Here is an 18,837-nt window from a genome sequence, read left to right as displayed (position 1 = left end):
GACTCAGGAGAAAGGCCCCCTTTGCCCCGTGGGCAGCCCAGGGGCGGAAGTTCACCCAGGAGACAAACTGTGAAGAATGATGTTTTAGAAAGATCGGGTCACTGATACATATTAGATAGGATCCCTTTGGTGGGAAGTGACAGAAATGCAACTTAGACTAGAGCAAAGGAAAGGGTAATTTGCTAACTCACGAATTACAAAGTCCGGGGGTTGTGTTGTCTTCAGGCACAGAGAAAAGTGGAGCTCAAAGTGCCGCAAGGACTCGCTCCTTCCAGCCCTGAGGTCTGTTTTCCTCTGAATTAGATTCACTCTTGAGGAAGGCTCCAGAAGCTTCAGACTCTTAGCGCTTCCAGCTCAGGGAAAATGCAGGCCTCTTTCCTGAGGGGTTCGGTAAGGGCACCCATGAGAGAGAGCTAGCTTGGGTCTTAGGACCATTCACCTTGGGGTCAGGGAGCTGTGGTGTCAACTGACCTAGTGTGGCTTGCTGCCCTCCTCTTGGATTGGGGTGGGGAGACAAGAGTGAGTCTGCCACAGCCAGAGGACAGCAGCGGGCTGGGACCTGGGCCTGGGCTGGTGCCAGAGACTCCCTCAGGTGCTCCCAGGCTGCTGATATGCAGATAGACAGGCGCCTGATTAGAGGGACAGCTGGGGGATATGGGCAGGATAGGGAAGTTGGGGAGGGTTTCAGAGAGAAGGGGGCAGGTGCTTTGGATCTGGAAGGGTCAGTGGGCATTTACCTGGCACGCCTAGGTCACTGGGAGCTGCTGCTGCGGCATATGTGTTCACGCCAGCCCCTAGCCCCCATTTCTGTGGCTTTCAGGGATTAGCCTGGGTTTGTCTGACCCGCATCTCTTAGAAAGGCATCCTCTTCAGTCTTTCTTTCTGTCCTCCTGGTGATGAGCTGACTCCAAGTTTCAGCAGCTCCCGTTGCTATGCCAACCCCTGAGGCGGCAGGCATCCAGGCAGAAATGGGCCGGCCCAATCTCGGCACCGCCGGCGGATGCGAGCACATTCCGGTAATTGGATTGGAGTGATCCTCTCAGTCTTTCCTGCAGAAACCTGGGGCTTGGACCAGTGCCTGTTTAGACATGAGCCTGTGGACGCAAAGAGGATGGGAAGAGGTCCCTCCTCTCCAGGATTCCCAGCCCTGCTGCTGCTGCTGGGAAGAGAGGGCTCAGCAGGCATGAGAACCAGAGGGAAGACTAGGAAGGAGGAACAGGTCCCATCCTGCCCCCAACCTGGGGCAACTCCCAACCCTCCTCAACTTCCCCTAAGTTCTCCAAAGCTCGGAGATCCCTCCAGATGGTTCAGGCTTCTTAGAGGGGCCAGCACTTGCCTTGGCCAGCAGAACTGGGCTGGCCTGCTCACTCTCACACTGCAGGAGAAATTCACATGCAAAGTCAGCACTCACCCAGGACCCTTTCTTTGATCCTCTGTGTAGCAGGTCTCGTGTACCAGCGTGTCTGCCAGGTCCATTTCACAGGGAGGTGGAACATGGGATGGACGTCCTGGGGCCAGTATCACTTGGTATACAGTAGCAGAGGTCCTGTCCATTGCAGCTTACCCAAGGAGCCTGTCAGGGACCTCTCTACCATCTTCAACATCAAATAGGACAGCCCTGGCGAGGCCCTACTCCTGCAATGCCCTCCCCAACGGATAGCAGATCAGCTGGTCCCCCAGCCCTCAGGGAGGTGTTTATTGGGAGGAGCACTGGCTTAGCTCAGGCCTCTGAGCAGTCCATGTCTCCCCTTCCGGTGCTGTGGTGGCTGCAGGTCAGGTCCCCACAGATACCAGGAACAACTATGGTGTGGAGTTTCTGTCAGTGCTCCACACCCGCCCAGGCGTCACCATCCTGTGATCTCTCAGGCCAGTGTGTGACCACCTCTTCCTCTCCCATCTGGATTTATGGTTGTCTGGCCCCCAGACCTTGCCAGGCGATTTCCCCTCCCAGCTGGATCAGCCTGAGAACTGATCTGCTCCCTCTGTCATGGCTCTGCAGCCCAGGCTTCTTGTCCCAGTTGGGCCCAGTCCAGTCCTAGCTGTAGGGGAAGGAACATGTTAATGAAGGCTGGCAGCTCCAGCCTGAACGGCGTGCATGGGTCTCTGACGATCTGAAGGTATAGCAGAGCAGTCAGGAACCTAGAGGCTTGCGGAATGGGCTCCAGGTGCCCCCAGCACAGTGCATAGAACCAGCTTGTCCCCTCTCCACAATGCACGGAATCCACAGAAACCTCAGTTGAGGCGTGGTCAGGGAGGCCCTATGAGGAACAGAGGGGAGATAGGGAAGGACAAAGCCTCAGGATGAGCCCAGGTATTGCTACCCTCATGTGAGAGAGAAGGAGATCCGAACCCAAACTGAGCAGGGAGCGGTGCCGTTGGGAGTGAGGAGCAAGCCTGAGGTTGCCTCCCAGGAGCCCTCCCTTGGGGTACTGGGTAGCCCCCCATACTGATCCTAGGGTTCAGGAGTGACCATGAGGACTTGAGGGTGTCTGGGACCCAAGCTCAGCTCTGGAGACCATGGCAATGGGGCAGGGAGGAGGCTCGGGCATTCTGAGCAACCAGGAAGCCCCACGCCAGGATTTATAATGGGGAAAAACCCAGGAGTAATTACTATTTTAAAAAGAGGAAACTGAAAGCATAATCCAGCATGTGGGCTTGAGCGGCTACCGCTCAGCACATGTGGCCTTTGTCGGACCTGTCACCCTCATCAGAGATGCCCGTGGTGGACTTTGCTTCGTAAAGATGGCGGCTCTGGGACAGAGAGCGAAGAGCTGGGGCATGGGGGGCGGGGGCAGGCGTTCCTCACCTGGAGGCCAAGCCTGGGCCAGGCCACCCACAATGTTCTGCCCTGCTGAGGGGGTGCAGGCGAGACAAAGGCCCAGGGGTGCAAACCGCCCCCCCCCCCAGCCCCGGGGACTCTAAAGCTTAGTGAGAAGTTCCCAGCCTCTGGTATTTAGCTCCCACTCCCCTCTTTACTGGGGAAAGTGTAGATCAGACTAATTAATGTGTTGTTGTTTGTTTATCCTCCTTTCATCTCCCTGAGACAAAATAATTAACCACAGAGCTTTAGAAACTGCCTCCATTGGTAGCAATCCCTTTTGTGTCAACTGCGTCAGCAGCCCCCGGGCACAGATGCAGGGCTTGCGTGCTGAGCAGGGCGGGGCAGGCGGCACCCGGAGGCTCCTCCTGTCCAGGGCGCTGAGAGCTGGGGGTCAGGGGGCAGGCTGGAGCAGGGACCCAGGTAGCCATGAAGAGCTGGGAGGCTCAGATCTGCCCCATCGGGGATAGAATGCTTGTGGTGGCCCCCTGGGCTGCCAGCCACCTCAAACCCACTGATGCCTGAACGGAGACCAAACGCATTCCTGTGACCAGCCCAGGGAGGCACAAAGAACAGGCCTGGCGGCTCACTGCTGCTGCAGACAGGGCTGGGGGAGAACTTGCCCAGAAGGGTTTCTGGGGCCACAAGAGAATTGAGGTCAACACAGGGCAGCTCAGGACGGGGCCAGGCCTCACTAAGAGCATGGTCCCCCCTGGTGGCAAGTCTCCACCCTGCCCGGTCAGTGGCCAGCATTAGGGATGAGCCACAGTGGGGAACAGAGGGTTTGAGAATTTCTCTCAGGAGCCCCTGGATGAAGCGAGGCTGCTGGGGTGCCCTCCGGGGTGGGGCTGGGGAAGGAAAGAGGGGCAGGAGCACAGAGACTGGAAGAATGGACTTTCTCCTCCAAGACCATGGGACCTCCAGAGGGAGGATGTAATCAGATTGTTTAGGGAGCTTTTCTGACCTCCGTGCACATTGTGGCCGGAGCCTGAGACAGAAGGCAGGGGTGGGCACTCAGGTGAAGATGGTGTGGGCTGGGCTGGGCCACCTCCAGCCACAGAGAAGAGGAGGAAGGAGCTAAGAAGAGCTGGGAGTGAACCACCTCCATGCACTTGGGGGTGGCATCTGGGTGTCCCCAGAAGTCTGGCCTAGACCCCTACCCCTAGCACCTTGGTGCCCACTGCAGTGGCTGCTGGAGGCTTGGGAGACGCCATCCCAGGGACGGGACCTGCCGCCTCCTCCAGGTCCGGCTAGTGGAGGTGGACCTGCGCCCTCTCCCCTGGCTCTCAGCCTGGCCAGTCTGAAGCTGCCTGCTCTGAATACAAACATGGTGCGTGCAAGCTGGGCCGACAGCAGCCAGACCCACCAGCTCCAAGGGAGCCAGCGGGCTGCTGCCCCAGCTTCGCGTTACACTCAAATGACATGGCTGGGATTTTAAAGAAAGAATAAGTAAGTCTGTCAGGTGGCAGGCACGGTAGAGCTCTGGACAGCCACAGCCCCTCTAAGTACTGAGCCACAAACAAGCTCTGGGCCACAGAGTTGCTGCAGCTCTTCTGGGGGGTTAGAAGTCATGCGCACAGAGGGTCAGCAGGCCTAGAACAAACCCTCCAGTGTCAGCCACTGTCATCATAACGTTGGTCTCGGGGCCTCAGTTCATAGGACCTCTGAATCGGCAGACCCCACAGTAAAGGCCGTCAAGGTTAGGGCACCCGCCTCCCCTCATGGAGCCTGGCCTTTGTAAACCAGGACTCGGGTCCAGTTTGGAGAGGGTGGTGAAGGCCACTGTCTGGTCTGGGACTCCAGGGCAGGATGTCAGGGGTCTCCTCCCAACCTCTGAAACAGCTTCCCCAACTCCTGCCCCAGGGGGCCGGGGAGAGGAATGGAGGGCTGGCCCTCTGGCCTCACCACCATCCTTGAACGCAAGCCTCATTGCCCACACCTGAGTGAGAGGCCTTGTGACTACAGCACCAGATGAACGTGGTCCCACTGCCCACAGGCGGACGACACGCTTTTTCCAGATTCAACCGAGGCGCAGTGTGAGCTCTCTACAAAGGAACAGTTTCCCATGGCTCCTGGCCAGAGAGCTGTGGTCTGAATAGACACACCTGCTTCCCCAAACTAAACTTACAGGGTTTCCTTCAAAGCAATTTCCCCTAAAGAAAGTAAAATTCTTGTGAAATGTATTCTCCAGAATCAGACACAGACACCAGCTAAAGTTCATCTTTAGATGTTAGCAAGTACCCTGTCCCCACTAAATCAGCCCTGGAGATGTGGCCACAGGAGTGCACTGAAGTGACAGGTGCATCTCGGAGACCCCACCCCACCCCCTCCTTGCACCTCAGGCCTGGAGGCAGTGCAGATTGACCTCCAGTCACCCACCCACTTCCTGAGCTCCTGCTGGTGTGGCCCCAGGACCCGCCAGGCCCCTCAATGCAGCCCCTTCTTCCAGGAAGCTCCCAGTCTGCTGGGAGGTGGCTATGACCCATGAGCTTTATGACCTGGAACTGCAGAGAACAGGCCATGCACAATGCAGACAGGAGCCCCCCAGGGAGCTACCTAAGCCAGCTGGCAAGGAGAGGCAAAGGGGGCAAAAGGGCCTCTCTGAGGAGGTGAATTCTGAGCTGAGTCCAGAAGAAAAGGGGTGAGCTCGGTGAGGGGCAGGGCAGGGACAGGAAACCACATTGCACCAAGTGCGATCCGGGCACAAGGGAGACGGGGCTGCAGACATGGCAGGCCTGGCTAGGACACAAGACAGCCAAAAAAGGGCCCACAGAGGGTTCTGTGGGTTTGGGGTATCTGAGGGATGGTCAGACTAGACAGAATCCCCCTAGCCACTGTGTGGAACTTGGCCTGAAAGAGACGCAGCCAAGACAGTACTTGAAGCATCATGCATTCATGGACCAGCACAGGAGTTCCAGGAGAGGGACAGATGCGATGTGGGGACTGAGGGGGAGGCAAAACCCAAATGGCACCCAGGTCCTAGCTGCAGTGCCCAGGGAGGCAGGGGGTAGACAAGCGGTGGGCCAGGATGGATGGAACGTGGGCACAGACCCCCACCCTCCATGGCACCAGGGCAGAGGCTGGACTGGGTCGGGGAGACCGTGAATAGGAAGTGAACCCCCCAACAGACTGGGTAATGAAGACTCAAGATGTTGGTTATACCAGCTTCATCACACAATGATCTCCCATGGTCCCTGGAGACTGGGCCAACACTCCAGACTCTTGGCCTTTCTTAATTCTACGTTCAGCACAGTAATTCGCTGGCAGCCTCTGCTAGGCAGGGCCCTAAGTCCTGGTCTGAGGCTTGTGCCCTGGCTGGGACAGGAACCCAGGGTGGACTCATTCCTCCAGCCACGGGCCTCAGCTGGGCCCCAGGCTGCATCTCAGGCTTAGGGGAGAAGCTTGGGCCAGATCCTCACAGCTCCAGGATGCTTCTCCAAAAGTCAGAGGGAACATCATTCTGGATGTGGGTTAAGGCCCGGGCAGTGCCAGGATCCTGGCTGGTCAGAGATTTCCGGGGGTGGGGTGGGGGGTCAGCAGGGGTGGGAGGGCAAGAGTGGGCTGATGCTGCAGGATGGGCACTGTGAGAGCCTGGTTGTGGGTGGAGCCCTCCTCTCAGGGGTCCTCCTGCCAGCGACACTGCCCTGCACCCCAGGACTCTCTGACCCCATGTCTCTGCTGTTTGCTCCCCCTCTGTTCTGACCTGAAGGACACTCAGTGACAAGCAGGTGTATTTGAGGCTCCTCTGAATCAGGCACACCCCTGGCTCCTGGTGGTCTTCTGGCTGCTCCAGGCCAGCGTCAGGCCCAGGCACCCTCCAGGATCCCCAGGCTGCCTCCCAGATGCCCACAGAGCTAGGCCCCTCCAAAATCTGGGGTTCATTTCTGAGCCGTTAGGCTACAAGATCAAGACAGATGTGGTCACGTCACCAAGCTGTTTACTCCAAGGAAACCAAACACACTCAGACAAACAGAATACTCCTGCTTCTGATGGAGGAAGCGGGAACAGGGTGAGGGAGCGAGTGACCCCAACGTCTGACCTGCGCCCCTAAGGATGAGTAAAGCCCCTTATTTTCTGTCTTACAGGCTCCCTGGCAGGCCTTGGTGGCCCAGTATGGCGCACTGAGGTGAATCATGCCCGGCTGGCCAGCACTCACCACTGACCACCCAGAGACGCATCTCACCAGGAGGTGACCCCTCCTCCACCTGCTCCCCCACCCCACCCCTCGCAAGAAAGTGCCCGCGCTGCCACGGACACCATGTAGTAGGGCCGGCCGCGGCGCCCAGTGAGCTGCGATGGTTTTGTACACGGCCCCCTTTCCCAACAGCTGTCTGTCCGCCCTGCATGCCGTGTCCTGGGCGCTCATCTTCCCATGCTACTGGCTGGCAGACCGGCTCGTGGCCTCCTTCATCCCCACCACCTACGAGAAGCGCCAGCGGGCGGACGACCCGTGCTACCTCCAGCTGCTCTGCACTGTGCTCTTCACGCCCGTCTACCTGGCCCTCCTGGTTGCCTCGCTGCCCTTCGCCTTTGTCGGGTTCCTCCTCTGGTCCCCACTGCAGTCCGCCCGCCGACCCTACATCTACTCCCGGCTAGAGGACAAGGGCCTGGCTGGTGGGGCGGCCCTGCTCAGTGAATGGAAGGGTACAGGTCCCGGCAAAAGCTTCTGCTTTGCCACTGCCAACGTCTGCCTCCTCCCTGACTCGCTGGCCAGGCTCAACAATGTTTTTAACACCCAAGCGCGGGCCAAAGAGATTGGGCAGAGAATCCGCAATGGGGCCAGTCGGCCCCAGATTAAAATCTACATTGATTCGCCCACCAACACCTCCATCAGTGCGGCCAGCTTCAGCAGCCTGGTGTCACCGCAGGGCAGCGATGGTGTGGCCAAGGCTGTCCCCGGGAGCATTAAGAGGACGGCCTCTGTGGAATACAAGGGTGACGGCAGCGGGCGTCACCCCAGTGACGAGGCTGCCAATGGCCCGGCCTCCGGGGAGCCGGCGGAGGGTAGCCTGGAGGACGCCTGCATCGTGCGCATCGGAGGCGAGGAGGGGGGGCCGGCCCCCTGAAGCCGACGACAGCGCTGCTGGGGGCCAAGCCAGGAATGGGGCTGGTGGGGCCCCCCAGGGCCAGACACCCAACCACAGTCAGCGGGACGGGGACTCGGGGAGCCTGGGCAGCCCATCGGCCTCTAGGGAGTCCCTGGTGAAGGTGCGGGCCGCGGCAGACGGCGGCGGCAGTGGGGAGCCGGGCGCCACCAACAGCAAGTTCCCCTACAAGGCCTCTGGAGTGAAGAAGGCGGCTGCGCGCAAGAGGCGGCACCCGGACGAGGCCTTTGACCACGAGGTGTCCGCTTTCTTCCCCGCCAACCTGGACTTCCTGTGTCTGCAGGAGGTGTTTGACAAGCGGGCAGCCGCCAAGTTGAAAGACCAGCTGCACGGCTACTTCGAGTACATTCTGTACGATGTCGGGGTCTATGGCTGCCAAGGCTGCTGCAGCTTCAAGTATCTCAACAGCGGCCTCTTCTTTGCCAGCCGCTACCCTATCATGGACGTGGCCTATCACTGTTACCCCAATGGGCGGCGCTCCGATGGCCTGGCCTCGAAAGGGGCGCTGTTTCTCAAGGTAGGAAGCTGTGGCCATGCCCCGGGGCACACAACAGCCTGTGGCAGAGCCTTGGTCGGGGGGCGGGGAGGACAGTGGGCTGCAGTCAGGGGGTCCTTCCACTCTGGGAGGGCTGGGGACAGGCCAGGCCTCTCCTGGAGCTGAGCCAGTGGGCGCCCAGCTTGGGGTTCAGGCTCAGACAGGCCTGGCCAGGTGCTCTTGGGCAAGTTCCTCAGGTCTCTGAGCCATTATCTCCTCATTTGTAAGAAACCTAGTGCCTATTCATGGGGCAGGGAGTGAGCTTGAGGCCTGGGAGGTCCTTGTGCCAGCAGTGAAGATGACAGCGGTCAAGGGAGGAGGCAGCGGCAGGGGGCCTCTGCCCACAAAGGGGCAAACGCCTGCTCACTTAGGCCCACAGCCTCACTGGCTGGGTGCCCCCTCCCTCCCGGTTCTCGAGCAGCTGCCATGCCAGGCCCTCTGCCCACCAGCCCAAGGCTTCGCTTCCATAGTCACTAATTAAAGTGAATCATAATTATTTCTGCTAATTTGGATGCAATTGCAGGAGTTTTTAGACCATGGTAATTTGGTCATTACCCGTTATCTTCTACTGAGCCTGACACGCTCCGAGTGTTGACTTTTTTGTTCCCTACGCAAAAGCCATTCTCGGCGTTTCCAGAGTTTTGGGAAGCACCATTTGGCCAGATGCTACAGGACCCAGACCCCACATCAGAGTGCTCAGTGGTTCTTACGCAGCTCTGTAGGCCCACAGTTCAGGGTCCTTGACTCTTCTCTCATAGCCTGAGATGCTGAAATTGAATGAACTCCTCTTACCTCCCCATTTTGGCATATGGTTCATCAATGTTCTGTTCCTCGGATATATTTTTGTCTCAGCAGCTGGAGTGACTTTCTGGGGGAAGGAGGGGACGTGTTGTCAAGCTCAAGAGAAGAGCGTACCCTCTCCCTCCCACCTGCTCTGCCACAGATGGTTCAGAAGCTGGGGACCCCCTTGGCCCTGCCCCCAGCCCACACCCTCGTCTCCCTCCTTGGTCTGGCTCCCCCGACCACCTTGCCCACCAGGGTGATGACAGTCTTCCTGGGATGGCCTCTCTGCTGCTGACATTCTTCTCACCTCTCTGGCCATTCCTTCCAGGCTCCTGGTCCCCTATCCAGCCTCGAACCGCTGATGCTCCCTCTGCTCCTTCGCTTAAAACTGGTCTGCAGCTATGTTTGATTCGGTCCACAGCATTAACAAGTTTCCTGAGTTGGCCGACATTTAAAAATCAAGATATTCCACCTAAAATCTAGTTTGCAATTTCTGTCCGACCTTGCAGATCTGACAGCATCTGGCAGGCCTCCTCCCACCTGTCCGGCTCTCAGCCCAAGCTGAGGGTCGGCAGCCCCCACAGCAGGGCGACCCGACCTCACTTGGGTAGGCCTCTTCATTTCCAAGTGGTCACCATGCCAGCACCCCCCTCCCTGCACCTGCCTGGGGAAGTCACTCCACAGACTCCATTTCCACACCTGCTTGAGGGCTCTTGCATTTGTCCCAGCCCCCATCTCTCCCCTGAGTCCCCAACCCCATGTCCGGGTGCCTCCTGGACACCATCCTCTTTCACTTACTATCTACCCATCTCCATCAGCCAGGTTCCACCATGCCCGCTTTGACTCCTCCCTGTGCCCTGAGCCCCTCTCCTCCATCCAGGCTCCTAATTTCACTTTTCAAATCGTCTAGGTCCACCCCTCACCCCCAGCTGCACTGTCATGGCCCAGGCCACCATTCCTCTGCATCTGCCTTTGTTTGGGGCTGTCCTTCCCCTCCCAACTCCATTCCCCTCCAGTGCTCTCCTGGGTCTGACTCCTGCTGCCCACTTCCTGCTGCCTCAGGGAGAAGCCTAGCCTTCAGTGCTGGGGGGCTCTGCTCCAGCGTCCCATTCTCCCAGGAGCCTCCGTGCCTGGCTCCCTGTGTCCCGGTCCCACCCTGGCTTGGCCACGCCGCCTCTGTGAAGCTTTCACAGCACGGCCAGCAAGAGCCAGTTTTCCCTCTGTGGGACCCTCAGCCCTGCTCCCCAGCCCTCCCGCTGCCTGCTTCTCCATCAGACAGAAAGGAGAATGCGCCATTTGAGCCCTGTACACGGCAGACCCAGCCCATCTGCTGGGGAAAGCGTGCCCGTTTCTCCTGCCTGGAGGAGTGAAATAAATGAGAATTCAGGAGACAGGCCGGGGGCTGGGGGCTGGAAGGCTGCAGGTGGAGACCAGTGCTCCTTCATCTGCATCCCTTCTCCACCCCCCCCACTCTGCGGCAGGTCTGTGCCTGAGGACAGCGTGCTTTCCTAATACCGTGGCACCCTGAGAAGGGACTGGAACCCCTGGGTGCTCCTTACGTGTGGGAAAGCCTGATTCTGGGCCCCTTCTCTGTTGACAGTCTTTGCCCACCATGACTACAAGGCACAGCCTCTCAGTGTGATTGTTTTTCCAAGAGAAACACAAACCTCTGCAACTCCCAAAGACCCGAGCCAGAGCAGAATCAATCAGTTCAAGCACGTAGGGAAGTAGGTCCTGGCAGCTCACAAGGCTGACGGGGATGACGGAGAGCAGGGAAGTCGCCAGAGTGGCCGAGACATGGGCTGGATGCGGCTGAGGGACAGGCAGCTGGTAGCTGGGTCCTTGTGGCTGTGTCTTCCCTCCCTCCTGCTGTACTCCTGAAGGCGGTGGGGCCGGGGGTGGGGGCGGTGTTGAGTGGTGCACCTCACCTGTCCTTGTGCAGGTCTCAGCACAGGCAGGTGACACTAAGTGCTGAGTGAGTGAGGGGCTGACGCACTAAGACCCTAGAGTGGGTGAAAAGCCTGGCAAGTCGCCAGGAGTTGAGAAAGCAGCAGAGTAGGGTGAGAGCTGGGCTTGGGGCAGCAAACATCTGATGTGAGCCGGCCTCGGCCAAAAGAGCCTCATAACCCCGAGCCAATTCTAGTATAATTGTAGCATAACCCTCCGACCTGTTGTAAGGCTCTAGCAAGGCAGGGTCCATGAAGCTCCAAGCCCTAGTGCTCACAGCATATTATTTCGGGCGAACAGATGCATTGCCCCAAGAATACAAGGGGCAAGAGTGCCATCGTGTGGCCAGTGGGAGCACAGTGGTTTTCTTAAAAGATCGTGTTGTGTTTTTGCAACGGTGCACATGAATGGTATGTGATTTCGCAAGACACTGTGGGGCGGGGCGGGGGGGTGGTGGTGGTGGTACTGAAAGGCCGAGGTTTGAGGTTTGGGTCTAGATTGTGGGCCAGAAATGACTGGCAAACATGGGACTTTATATATAAACAGCCCCCAATTCAGGCTGTACTGCCCATTTTCAAGTAACCAGATGTTCATCCTGCTGGGCATTGGAGAAGGAGAGATATGCATCCATCCAGGCTGGGAGAGGAGCTGAAGAGCTAAGAATGCCTAATGATGTGGAAACCCATATGGAGGAGAATAATGCCTACCTGACTTCGGCAGCACAAAGAAAGATGGAAGCCTCCCCAGGCTCTCAGATTGGAGGGCCCATGATGTGGCAGGGTTGGCGAGTCCAGACCACTTTTAGCTGGGGGATGAGCAGAGTCATGTTCAGCAGATAGATATCCCTTAGCTATAAACTGGCCTCTACAGTCCCCTTCCCTGGACAGTTCCCAGGGTCCAGGATCTCATTATCATAGAAAACCCATTCTGGAATGGATTAAAGAAGTTTGGGGAAGACTGCTGAGGTTCAGGTGGGAGGAAAGCCCAGAGAGAGAGAGAGAGAGACCTCTGGGGAATGGCAGCCACAGATGATCTAAGGGACACCCCTGGCAGGGAGCAGGGGGGATCTCCCATTGCAGCCTCTAGCAGCTCTGCCGGGATCAGAGGCCTGGAGAACAGCGGGCTGGGCAGCATCACTTAACTCCACAACCACAGCCCCACTGGCTCAGGCTTGCAGGGGGGTCACCACTGGGGGGTGTTTCGGGTGGTCTGTGATGTCATTACACCAGCCTGTGGAGACACCCCACCAGGATCATTAGCACTTGGGCACAGAGTCTCAGAGAACCCCCCACACACACACACTGCCCACCCATGAGGTCACCGCATGACAGGTGCCAAGGAGATGGAGGCCATAGCTGTCATCTCAGATCAGGAAACCAACAGGAAACCACTGCCCAGAAGCAGATGAAGTGGCTTCTCGTGGAGCCACAGGGGCAGAGGCTGGGGAGAGAGCAGAGGGCAGGGCCCTCTCCGTGTCAGGAAGGGTGTCAGGCTCTGAGGCTGGGCTGTTCCCAAAGGGGAGCCTGGCTTAGACTTCGGAGGAATGGGCTCCAGGTTGGGATGAGGCCTAGGCTGTGGCTAAGGGAAGGGAGAACAGCCATCAGACAGGACTGGGCAAGGAACTGAGGGGCTGGCATGTGAGGGTCATCCACATGGACACTCGTCACCAGGAGATGGCCAGGTTATAAGGAGGAAATCAGCAGGGATTTCTGCATTTTTCCTCCTATAATGCTTGCATGATTTACTAGTGGCACTTAGCATGCCAGAAGCTGGTATTTCTTGATATGTCTGCCTCCCATACTAGACCAAAAGCTCCTGGAAGCATGACCTTGCTGTTCCTACCTGGGCCCTAGTGTAGCCAGGAGCTGACAGAAATGGGCTTGTACTCAGGATAATGTCGACTTCATTGTCAACACCTCCCTCCCTCCCCAACAGGTGCAGGTGGGAAGCACACCTCAGGACCAAAGAATTGTCGGGTACATTTCCTGCACACACCTGCATGCCCTGCCAGGTAGGATCTGGCGGCCCGGGCTTTCCAGGGGGTGGGGCATCAGCCTGGAGAGGGTTTCACTGCAGCTCCGCCATCTAATCTCTCCGGCTCTGCCCCACAGAGGACAGTGCCATCCGGTGTGAGCAGCTGGACCTGCTTCAGGACTGGCTGGCTGATTTCCGAAAATCTACCTCCTCGTCCAGCACAGCCAACCCCGAGGAGCTGGTGGTGTTTGATGTCATCTGTGGAGATTTTAATTTTGACAACTGCTCCTCAGGTGAGGTGGTGGTCCTCCCCAGTTGGGTCAGCTCCTGGGGAGGGCACGGGCTCCAGGCACAGCGGGAAAGGCTTGGGTTTTTCAGCTTGAAGAACTTCCTGCTCCTCGGGAGCATGTGGGTGAGATATTAGCAAGACTGTGATTTCTCTGCCCCCTAGAAATCCTAAAATGAGAAGAGCCCACGCTCTGCCTAGAAAGCGCAGAGGCCTCCTTACAGGAGACAAAGAGATGCCCTAAAAATGAACTCTGACAAAAAAGCCTCGGGGCCTCTGAAACTCAGACTATGGGCGAGTCAGCTAACACTACCCACCAGGTCCTCAGTCATCTCTTGCTTTGCACCGGGCACGATTCTAACCTCTAACGGCTGTTTCATTTAAATCTCAGAACTACCCTGACGGTGAGCATGGTGTTGATCTACAAGGGTGGGAGAGGAAGCAGAGACCCAGACAGGCCCAGTAACTAGTCCAAGGTCACAGAGGCAGGAAGTGGTTGAACTGGGATTTGAACCCTGGTCATTATGCCTTTAACCTTAGGTTAAAAAACTAAAAACTAATCATGGGCAATCTTTTAAAAAATTGACTTCAATAACTAATCTGGTGATCATGTGGATCTCAGGGACCTCCTGGGAGTTTGTGCAGCTCTGAGCTTCTCCCTGCCAGAGGAGCTGATGGGAGCAACACCAACTCCCACCCTACCCCCCGCCCACCCACTGGCTCCTGGGCTCCTTCCACACCAGCCCCAGCCCAGGAGAAACTACAGAGTTTCACCCCATGAGGGACATGGGGTCTGTGAGCTCAGGCTTAGCCCTCAGGGAAGGCAGGAGACCTGAAGGTCCCACCTGGAGCACAGTGCGGTGCCCTTACCTGGTGGCCGCTGTTTCTGTTGGTACATGACCCAGAAATCGACCTCTGACAATGGTGAGTAGGGAGGACAGTGTCTGCCACGGAAGGCACAGCCCCTGATCCTAGCCCACGGTTCCCTCTAAGTCACGTGCCTGGTCACATGCCTGGGTCCAGCTTCAAAAGCCGGTGCTCCTGGGATCTTCCTGCATCAGGGAGGGAATGCAGCATACAAAGGAAGAGGCTGCCGGAGGGTTCCACCTGCTCAGGCCCCACATGGTACCTGTCTTTCCTCCCAGGCACTTTCTGGCTCCATGAGTTGGCCGGACAAACTGGAATCCAGGGCAGGTCACCTGTCTCTCTCTCCGCCTCGTATGGTTACTCCTCACTCAACCTGGGCACCCAGGTCCATGAGGGCAGGACCGCCGGCCAGGGCAGCATCAGCTGGCCCCCTACAGGGTTTGCCACCACATCTGGGCACCACCTGGAGGGAGGCCAGGAGGAACAGTGACCACTGTTCTCAGAAGATAGCTCAACCCAGCGCTGGGGGTCGGGGGTGGAGGGGCATTCTCAAGGACACAGAAAACCAGTGACAAACGGACCACAGAGCACACCCAGTGGCAGTTAGCCAAGGGACTTGGTGCTATCTGGTCAGGGTGACTAGAAGCAGAGACAGGCAGCCCTCGAGGACAGACACCCTGTGCCCCACAGCACTGCCTCCCTCTCTCCCCGCACAGATGACAAGCTGGAGCAGCAGCACTCCCTGTTTACACACTACAAGGACCCCTGCCGCCTGGGGCCCGGAGAGGAGAAGTCCTGGGCCATCGGTGAGCTGGGGCTGGGCCAGAAGGTTGAGGGTGGGGGCACCAAGGGAGGACAGGGGGAGGGTACTGCCAAGGCCCGACTCTACACCAAGATTGGGCTCTCCACAGGCTTCTCAGGAAGACTTCAGGCCCTGCCCCCAAAACCCCACTGCAAGGGGCAGGGCCAGTCAACTGCCCAGGTGCAAAGCCCTCACTCAGACCTCCTGCCCCAGGGAGGCAGCCCTCCTAGAGGCTGGCTGGGCCCTGCCTGCAGTGACCACTCTTGCCTCCTTGTTCCCAGGTACCATGCTGGACACAGACAACCTCTACGACGAGGAAGTGTGCACCCCTGACAATCTGCAGAAGTAAGCAGCAGTCGGCAGCCTTACTGCCACGGTCATGCAGGGGAGGGTGGTTCCCAGGGCCGGGAAAAGCACTGAGCCCCGACTCTGGTGTGGGGAGCCGGTTGTGCCGGGCAGGTGGAGCACACAGTTCCGTGGGAAGGAAGCCTGTGAGGGCCTCAGGGACTGAAGGTGAGGTGGGTGGAGACTCGCGTTGGGGGGGGAGTTGTGTGCCCACAAAGAAGCCTCCCACCAGGATGAGGGTCTCGAGGTGGCATTTCCTGCATCAGCACCAGAGTCCAGGCTCACTTTGGAAGAGCTCAGCCTGCCATCCTGTTGAGGCCCTTCCGGGAAGGGATCTCTCCAGGCAAGGGCAAGGGTTGCCGCAACCCTTGTGGAAGGCCTAGGGAGATGGCCTGTGTTGCAGGATCCTGGCAGCTGGTAGCCACCAATTAGGCAAATTAAAATATGAGGGGAGCTAACACAAACCAGTGTTCTCAAAGTAGAGACAGTTCCATCCCAGCCGAACTTCATACTTGAACCTGATGAGGCTTCCATAAAGGGACATTTGAGAGGCCAGCAGCAGAACCAATTTATAACTCACAGCCTCAGACTGCACAGTCAGGGCGGTGGCTCCTCACAGCTAATTTGAGCCAATTAATTAGATTACAGACTAAATTTGAAACATCATCCTATGCTGAGAAAATTATCTTTTTATGAGCTGATGATTAAAAAATGACTATCAGTAACTCTTAGATCACTGATGCTAGAATTAATTATCAAAGGCAAAGGACAGTAATAGATTATATTTCTGAGATGTAGTGATGTTCTGCATGTCATTAGTGTATTTTACTCAGGGCTGATAAAAACCTTGTAGAAACCCATGTTTGCTGGCTGTGCACGTCCAGGCGCCCCTTCCATGTGTCCAGGCATCAGCCAGCCCACAGGGCCTGTGCGGTGTCTGTAGGTGCCTGCCCTCTGCCAGTCTCTCGTGAAGGCTCTCCACAGCGGGGGCTCGGGCTCCAGAGAAAACCTGGCTGGAAGGGAACAGTAGACAGGAAGTCAGAAGGCCTGGATTCAGGGTGTTTACACCCCACCCGAGCACTTCATACACTCTGTAGACCCACACTTACGCACCAGTGTCAGCTTCTTTCCTCCAAGAAATGGGATGGCAGACACACCCCATGTTTTTTTTTCCCCCCAAGTTTTATTGATCTAAGTCATCTCAACACCCAATGTGGGGCCCAAACTCACCATCTCAGTATCAAGAGTCACAAGCTCTTCTATAGATGCTCCCCTACACAGTTCCTTTCTCAGCATGCCTGGTCCCCAAAACATCCTGGGGCCCACAGTGATCATCCCGGTGTCAGAAGAGAGCTCATATGGCACGGCTGCTCAGAGATAGACAGACCCAGGAGTCCAGTCCCAGAATAGGGCCTGGGTGACCTCCTGGCTCCTCCAGCCCCCTGCTGATCTGAAACAACAGTCCCAGGAAGTCTGGGGATTCTAGGAGAGACGAGTCCCTTAGGTTCCCTGCAAAGACCCTTTGCTGAAACAGGCCCCCCCACTGGCTCCAAGCAAAGCCCTGTTCTGCTCCTGTTTCCGTCTCGGCCCCAGGTTCTGGGCGATGCTGTGTCCAAACTTCAGCCACAGCCATGCCCAAAGTGGACACAGGACGTTCCCGGACGGACTCTGGAGCAGCACGGCTCAGCCAGGAATTCATATGCTCACACTGAGTGTCCCTCCACCCAGGCCCCTTCTGGCTCCACGGGAAGACAGATCTTAAACACAGGGTTTGGTCTGACCTGCTTCTCTCTCACTTGGGGGAGAGAATGTGGCTCTATACTCAGGATCTGGGGCCTGGGGAAGGGGGCAAAGGGGCTCACCTCACGTCCTGTGCCTTCTTGTGTGTCGAGCAGGGTCTTGGAGAGCGAGGAAGGCCGCAGGGAGTACCTGGCCTTCCCCACCAGCAAGAGCCCTGGGGCAGGCCAGAAGGGACGCAAGGACCTGCTGAAGGGCAATGGCAGACGCATCGACTACATGCTGTACGCGGAAGAGGGGCTGTGCCCGGACTGGAAGGCCGTGAGTCGGGGGCAGGCTGGGCAGCCAGGCCACGCCTGTAGATAGGGGACCCTTGCCCTGCACCCCTCAACAGCACAGAGCTCTCCTCTGAAAACCAAACTGGTCAATCCCAAAGACCCTGGGGCTCCATGTAAGGCTCCCACCCCTCAGTCTCCAGGAAGATCCTGGCCAGTTCCAGCCCCTACCCCGCAGCCCCACTCCTGCCCTCTGGGCCCCTCCTTTGTAGACTATCCTCTGGATCTAAAAGGAATGCTTTTCCCCAACAGGAGGTGGAAGAATTCAGTTTTATCACCCAGCTGTCCGGCCTGACTGACCACCTTCCAGTGGCCATGCGGCTGATGGTGTCTGCAGGGGAGGAGGAGGCATAGACCAGCCACGTCATTCCGAGCAGCAGGGCCTCTGCCAGCCCTTTGAGCCGCAGCACCTCTCTGGCCGTGTCCCCTTCAGCCAGCACCCCTGGTGCTGGGGGAGGAGGGCAGGGACCCGGGGGTAGCCTCAGTCTGTCCCAGGTGAGCTGGAACCAGCGCCGCCCTGCACCTCTGGGCACTGACTGTGGACAGAGTCAGGCCGGCCTTGGGAGCCGCAGCTGCCCAACAGTGCCATTCTTTCAAAACATGATTTTCTACAAATCTACAGCACAACCTAGTTTGTAACCCGGGGGTTAGTATGAGAACCGGGTTTCTGTACTCTTTGTATCTCTTCTCAAGCTTCGTCCAGGGTTCATTATTTTTGTCCGCTGCCATATCGTCTCGCATGCCTGCACCCTCGCATGCACACTGCCCGCATGTCACGTGCCACACCGTAGCCACACAGACCCCTAACTCGGGCCTCACCCAAGGCCGAACTCCAAACACAATCAGAACCAGCCAAAGAAGCATTCCTGGGCACAGGGCCGCCAGCGCCCGCCTCCAGCTTGGACGGCCAGTAAGCCGGGACCATGAGGATGTGTCCAGTTACCAGCAAGCCCCAGCTCTTCCCAGGGTCTTGCATTCAAGGGCGATTACATTTTAAAAAGAAAAACAGAAAAAGAAAACCACCCTTCACTTTAGAGGGTCTGCAAACCATGAGGGAGAACCCTGCTTGGGCTCCCCCTCCCAGCCAGCCAGGGCCCCAGAGGCTCGCCAAGAGACTTCAAAGTGGGCAAAGGGAATCTGAGACAGTATCACTTTTTCACAGGGAAAAGGGGAACTCATGCTATAAAAGGGTGGGGGTGGGGGCTTCAAGTATTCCAAATGATCAATTTATGGCTTCTCTTCTGTCAAAACCAACACAACCTTCTTCTGCCTGATCCCATTTCCCTTCTGGACACCTCTCTGG

General features: G+C 57.5%; 1 protein-coding gene across 1 annotated transcript in view; it reads left to right on the top strand.

The window, feature by feature from the left end:
• SMPD3 (sphingomyelin phosphodiesterase 3) overlaps positions 1-18,243 on the top strand; it is a 36,237-nt gene extending 17,994 nt beyond the window's left edge. The window contains 8 exon segments of the mRNA XM_032325208.1: positions 6,904-7,866; positions 7,868-8,440; positions 13,124-13,199; positions 13,300-13,455; positions 15,032-15,121; positions 15,399-15,462; positions 17,358-17,520; positions 17,787-18,243. Coding sequence (XP_032181099.1) covers positions 7,114-7,866; positions 7,868-8,440; positions 13,124-13,199; positions 13,300-13,455; positions 15,032-15,121; positions 15,399-15,462; positions 17,358-17,520; positions 17,787-17,888 — 1,977 coding nt within the window. The 5' untranslated portion in view covers positions 6,904-7,113 and the 3' untranslated portion in view covers positions 17,889-18,243.
• The last annotated feature ends 594 nt before the right edge of the window (positions 18,244-18,837 follow it).

This window comes from Mustela erminea, chromosome 19 (assembly GCF_009829155.1).
Source record: "Mustela erminea isolate mMusErm1 chromosome 19, mMusErm1.Pri, whole genome shotgun sequence".
NCBI lineage: Eukaryota > Metazoa > Chordata > Mammalia > Carnivora > Mustelidae > Mustela > Mustela erminea.
Note: the sequence above shows the minus strand (reverse complement) of the source record. Positions and strands in the feature narration are given on the sequence as shown.